The sequence below is a fragment of the Glycine max genome, chromosome 6, assembly GCF_000004515.6.
Source record: "Glycine max cultivar Williams 82 chromosome 6, Glycine_max_v4.0, whole genome shotgun sequence".
Taxonomy (NCBI): domain Eukaryota; kingdom Viridiplantae; phylum Streptophyta; class Magnoliopsida; order Fabales; family Fabaceae; genus Glycine; species Glycine max.
The window spans coordinates 36,061,559-36,068,281 of NC_038242.2; the positions used below are offsets into that span (position 1 = coordinate 36,061,559).

The 6,723-nt window shown below is 38.1% G+C and overlaps 1 protein-coding gene across 1 annotated transcript; it reads left to right on the forward strand.

Moving 5' to 3' along the window:
- Positions 1 to 5,667: 5,667 nt before the first annotated feature.
- Positions 5,668 to 6,462, forward strand: LOC102666188 (inverted formin-2-like). Its single transcript, XM_006582584.1, has one exon. It carries the CDS (start codon positions 5,668 to 5,670, stop codon positions 6,460 to 6,462), a length of 795 nt encoding a protein of 264 aa, XP_006582647.1.
- Positions 6,463 to 6,723: the final 261 nt, after the last annotated feature.

The following is a 6,723-nucleotide window of genomic DNA, read 5'->3' on the forward strand; positions in this document are numbered from 1 at the left end:
TGTATGTCATTAATGTGCTTTGCATTAGATTCAACTTTTGTTTATAATGAGTGAACCTTAAATTCCCATTTGAGATTGAATACAATAATTCTTCCGGAAAGTTTGCATTAATCATTGTATTGAATCTTGAATTGTCCGTTTGGACAGTTTGGGGAGACTCACATTTTTATGGTACATTCATCTGTTAAGGTTAACATTATTTTGTTTAATTTGATAAAATTATGGTACAATGCATTTCTAGTTGTTCTCTAAGTGCATACTTGATTGTCGGCGAATTAATGTCACCGATTTCATGTCGTGTACTTGGAGACCAATGTCAAATGCTGCCGAAATTTCATCAAATTTAACAAAATAAGATTAACCTTGACGCATGAATGTACCATAAAAATGTGTCTTCCTGAATGGGATAGGGCCACACCTTAAATGAAAAAGTGAGATATCATGCATTGAATGAGTTTCAGAATATGAAGGAGTTATTTTTTAGATGAATCGAAGTTGGATGAATGAAAGTCACTTGAGCCCTGTGTATGAGGAAGGCATGGAACAGCTCCTACAATTTGCTTTAGAAAGAAGTCGACCGGATGAAAACAAGAAGTTTTTTTGTTCGTGCATAAATTGTTTGAACGGGAGACGGCAAAAAGTCGATGACATACAGGACCATCTGTTGTATGATGGAATTAAGAGGAATTACACGACGTGGATATGACATGGTGAAATGACAAACATGCATAGTGGGCCTCAATCTGAACCATTTGATGTAGAAATGGGAGATCGCTTGGAAGATATGATTTGTGACCTTGGACAAGAGTCTTTTCAGCTAGCACATGCCCTTATGTATGATAAATTACAAAGTGATTCAAAGAAGCCTTTGCATCCAGGGTGCAACAATTCATTAATGTTGTTTGAAATTCTGATACCAGGGGACAGATGTCGTACAGGATGTCACGACATCACGCTTCAGAACATGCAGTTTATATGTGTCCGTATGAACAGATTAAACAAGTAAATAACACAAGAGAATTGTTAACCCAGTTCGGTGCAACCTCACCTACATCTGGGGGCTACCAAGCCAGGGAGGAAATCCACTCTCAATAGTGTTAGTTCAAGGTCTAACAGCCCCTGTTTACAACCTTCTCACCTAACCACTACCCGTGCGATCTCTATCTAAGAGCCACTCTTAGATATGAGAACCTCTGCTCACTCCCTCTCACTCACACTCCCGTGTTTACAATTAATTCAAAGACACACCAGAGATCAACTCTGAACAAAAGAGATCAACTCTACACACTAGAGATCAACTCTACACACAAGAGATCAACTCTACACACATAGGTCCAACACTTGATGCTAGGGTACCATCAAGGTGGCTCACAAAAGACTCAAGTCCCAAAACTCACAAAATAACTCTTCAATCCCGGACTTGGTACAGAACTCGTGCAGCCTCCATGATTATATAGCAATTTGCGTTTCTGGGCTGCAACGGCTTGTGCTGGAGGAGATCTATCTTCTTCTGAAAAAATCTGCAGTTAAAGAACTAAAAGATAACTTTTGATCTTTTAGTTTGAATCTTTAATCTTTAATCCCTGAACGAACTCTTCTACTTTGAAATTCGAACTTTAATGATCTTTTAATTCGTTCCTAAAGATAGATCTTCTAATCTCTTGCTAACTGCACAATAATCTGTTAAAGATATAACAGATTTATATGTCCAGTATTTTCGGGCCGGATGTCAGGACATCGTGTCCGACATCGTGGATCCTGCAGCTTCACTTCTGCACTTGACTTTTATCTTGCATTGTACAGCAACTCCAGTATTCTCGGGCAGGATGTCAGGACATTGTATCCGACATCGTGGATCCTGCAACTTCAATTCTTCATTTGCCATTTTATCTTGCCTTGTACATTGTGCAGCCCGATCTTATTCCTTGACATAACGTTGGACATCATGTGCAGCAACTCCAGCTTTCCTTCATTGTCTAAGTGCTTATGTTTTAACAAAATCTTAGCCAATCTTTTAAAGCTCAGTAGAGCTAAACACTAACATTGTTGTCGAAGGTGTTAAGTGTGGTTAATGTGAAGGCCAGATATGGGTGGAGTGACAAGCTTTAGTTCACTGCTTCAAGTAGTGCACGATATGCTTCCAGAGGAAAACATGTTGCCTAAAAGTTACTATTAGGCCAAGAAGATAGTGTGTCCAATGGGTATGGAGTATCAGAAGATTCATGCTTGCCCCAATGATTGCATACTGTACAGACATGAATTTGAAGAAATTTCAAAATGCCCTAGGAGTGGGGTATCACGGTACAAAGTTAAGGATGATGAGGAGTGTAGTAGTGATGAAAACTCAAAGAAGGGCCCCCCAGCGAAGGTGTTGTGGTATCTGCCGATTGTTCCAAGGTTTAAGCGTCTTTTTGCTAATGGAGACGATGCTAAAGACCTTACATGGCATGCAAATGACAGAAACTGCGATGGAATGATCCGTCATCCGGATGATTGCTCCCAGTGGAAGAAGATAGATCGTCTGTTTCCAGATTTTGACAAATAGTTAAGAAATCTTAGGCTTGCACTAGCCAGTGATGGAATGAATCCATATGGCAATTTAAGCACTCAACACAGTTCATGGCCAGTTCTACTAGTAATTTAAAATTTGCCTCCTCGGTTGTGCATGAAGCAAAAATACATGATGTTGTCGATGGTGATATCAGGCCCAAGACAGCCAGGAAATGACATTGATGTTTATCTAAGTCCGTTGATTGAAGACATGAGAAAGCTGTGGGATGAGGGGTTTTAGTGTTTGATGGGTTTCGGAATGAGACTTTTCTAATGCATGCAATGCTTTTTTGTACCATTAATGACTTTCCAGTATATGGGAATTTGAGCGGTTACAATGTTAAGGGTCATCATGCATGCCCCATCTGTGAAGAAGACACAAGCTACATACAACTGAAACATGGTAGAAAACCAGTCTACACTAGGCATCGACGTTTTCTAAAACCTCATCACCCTTACAGGCGATTGAAGAAAGCATTTAGTGGAAGTCAAGAGCACGAAACTACGTCGACACAATCTTGTTGTCTGGTTTTGTTCCTTGCATAACAGGCCAGACAACTACCTTAAAGGAATAATTAACATGTTAGTGTTGTTTTTCAATACATTTGCATTACTATTACTCAACAACATCAATATTTTAATGTTCCTTGTATTCAACAGTGCTTTGAAAGGACTTGATGATACTCCATAACCTAAATACAAGGATGGTGCTAGGTTGATTGTTGTTAAAGTAAGTAATTTAAAGAAAATTTCTACTTATATATATTTTGTGTGTGTGCACACTAATTGTAGTTATTTCATTATGTATGTAGTGTAATAGACAAAAAGGAAGCACTGAGTGTGGCTATTATGTGATGCACTGGATGTCCACTATAATCTTAGGAACTTTCAGGAATAATTGGGAAACGGTAATTGTTTATTTCAAACAAAGTTGATTTTCTTATCATTGGTATTACATTATTAACTTATGTTTTATTTGATCATGCAGTATTTTAATGATATTACACCATTGGAAGCAGAGAGATTGAAGGCGCTTCGCATCCAGTGGGCACAGTATTATCTCAAAGTTAGAAATCAAACTTAGGATGTCATGGAACTATGTAATTTTAGGTTACTTAGTTAGTTTACTAGCTTGCTTTACATTTTTTTACAATTGTTGTTTCATTTTAACATTGAATATTCTTTATTGATAATTATTAATAAATTATTTATTCATAGTTATCAATTGATTTTTTACAATTGATAGTTTACTAGCTAGCTTTCTACTAAAAATTGTTTGAAAGCAGAATGCAAACGATATATGTTGTACTGTATGGTCTAATTTGAAATTTACAGGTTAAATTTTGGATTTTTTTGTAAAAACAAAAAGTGTATTTAAAAAAAATCATAATAACAACATCGTTTTTTTTTAATAAAAAAATCGATGTTAATATCCAAAAACGTTAACATCGGTTTTTGTTAACATAAAAAATGTTAACATCGGTTTTTACAAAAGCTGATATTAACGTTTGGAAGTTAACATCGCTTTTTATACAAAACCGATGTTAACATATAAGTTAACATCGATTTTTATAGAAAATCAATGTTAATGTACAAGTTAACATCGGTTTTGTATAAAAAGCGATGTGAACTGTCAACGTTCATACATTTTTTTATGTAATTCTTATTATATAATATTGGTTATTTAGATAGCCGATATTGTCAATTTTATGTTAAAATCGATGTTAACGATAATACTTTTAACATCGATTAAAAACCAATGTAGAAAGTCATAAATAACCAATGTAAAAAACAAATTTTCTAATAGTGATTATTTGTATTTATTTGCATGTGATCAAAATAATTAGAATTCCTTATTCATCTTCCAGGCATTAATGTTTTTTGACGTAACACACACCAAGACTCATGCTCAATTAATCTATCAATTCAAGATCATTGTGTCATCGCTTCTTCCTAAGGTTTCCCTTAGTGAGAAACTTACCAAAAAAAATTTTTAAAAGGTTTATTTAACCCTAAAAACCTAAAAAGGGCCCGAGCCTATTACAATTAAAACACAATAAACAAATGCAAAACAAATATTGTAGCATGCATCACTTGCACAACCAAAATCTCATTTAGAACACAAGATTCTCAACTTGGTGTATTTACAAAAGTTATAAATAATTTTGTCCTTAAAATTTAGACACTAGTCTCATGTAATTTTGATGTCTATAACTCATTATATCCTCTAAACGCTATGCGTACATCATGTTCTCTAGATTAAAGTCACTCCAAACATAGAATCCCAACTATCCATGACAATCTCTTTAACTAATCCATCTTTCTAAGGACAAAAACACAAAATAAACCTAAAAACGTCTTAGGTTATTAAACTTAAAGAAAATAAATACATAACTAGTCCTAATTAACACAAAATGAATGCAAACATATATGAATTAATATGCAAAATATGGAATAAAATGCCACGTATCATTATTATTAGATCAAGTAGAAAATCTTTTAACTTAATCATTATTGGATTGATAAATTCCAAACTGATCTAATGTGACCTAAACTCTTGCTTTTCTTATTTTTTGATTAAAAGTTGATGAAAATCAACATGATCTAATCCCAATATTTGTCCTGTTTGAATCATTAATTTCTCTATGTCTAACTTGTGTCATTTCTATTAGGGAAGGAAAGATAACAGCAGGGGCAGGGGTCGAAATAGCAAACCAGAGGTACAGGAGGAAGGAAAGCCCAAAAGAAAGGAAGAATGGTGAGATCGTTCAGCAAAGGAAGGCACCACGAGGAATATCCTTGCTTGATGTTGTCTGCTTTAGGGGACAAGCACTAACAAATTATGTTATTGCATATCATTTTAGAAGCTTTTCTGTTATTTGGAAGCCTATATATATATGTAAATAACAAGCAAGAAAATGAATGAGAAATATACAGATTACCTCTTTTTCCTCTGGAGGTTCTGGTGCCTCGAAGCCATCTTCTTCTTCTTCCTTATTATTCTGGAGGAGCTGACCCTCGAAGTCAGTAACCAAGCCGCGACACATAACAATTTGGTGCTTTCATTAACCTCCCATGGCCACCTTCCATGACTGCCACTCACCATAAGAAGCTTCCATGACTGCCTTCCATGGCTGTCACTCGCCATACGGAGCTTCCATGGCTGCCTACCACCAATCACACTACTCGTCATACGGAAACCTCCACTATCCCACACAACAACCACTACACCACCTTGAATTTTCGTCCGCCACCGAGGATCGCCTCGAGGTCGCCTTGGCCAAACTTGATGCCGCTACACGCCGCCTAGACGCCCGACTGGACGCCTTTCTCCTACAACTGCCTCGGCGACCTGGCCACCGCTACCCTCCTCAGTCCCCATGCTTCGCACCCATAACACCTAGTTTCACACCATTACTGCCTCTGCCGTTGCCTCCACTGTCGCCTCCGCCGTTGCCTCGACCGTGGACTCCACCGCTACCTCCGCCATTTCCGGCACCACCTCTGCCACCCCCGCCGCTCCAGCCAACTCAATCTCCCATGCTCACAGCATCCACGACCATACCAACTCTGCCGCCATGGCCTGCACTCATGCCGCAACACCCCGTACCTTTATCGGCTCCACTTACCATTGGTGTTGTCCACCTCCCGGTTGACAACAAGCCCCAGGCATCCTTCCCCAGCCACGACATCCTCCTCTCCGACCCCAGCTTATTCCCTTTCGTCATGTTCATTGCCATAGCCACAGACACAAAGCTCGACCACCATTTCCTTCCCTCTGCCATTACTTTCGACGCTACCGAATGGCTCCGCTTTTGCAGCACTCAGCTTCACTCCCTCATTCCTTTACCCATTTTAATTTGGGATCCCGGTTCAAATTTTGGAGCCATGGTTGTAACCCCAACACCTTGAGGACAAGGTGTTTTTGATGGGGCAGGGAGTGTTAGGGAAGGAAAGATAATAGCAGGGGCAGGGGTCAAAATAGCAAACTAGGGGTATAGGAGGAAGCAAAGCCCAAAAGAAAGGAAGAATGGTGAGATCATTCAGTAAAGGAAGGCACCACGAGGAATATCCTTGCTTGATGTTGTCTGCTTTAGGGGACAAGCACTAACAAATTCTGTTATTGCAGATCATTCCAAAAACTTTTCTATTATTAGGAAGCCTATATATATA

Bases quoted from the DNA above. Each gene is read 5' to 3' on its own strand.
- LOC102666188 (XM_006582584.1), top strand. From the start codon at position 5,668: ATGACTGCCTTCCATGGCTGTCACTCGCCATACGGAGCTTCCATGGCT.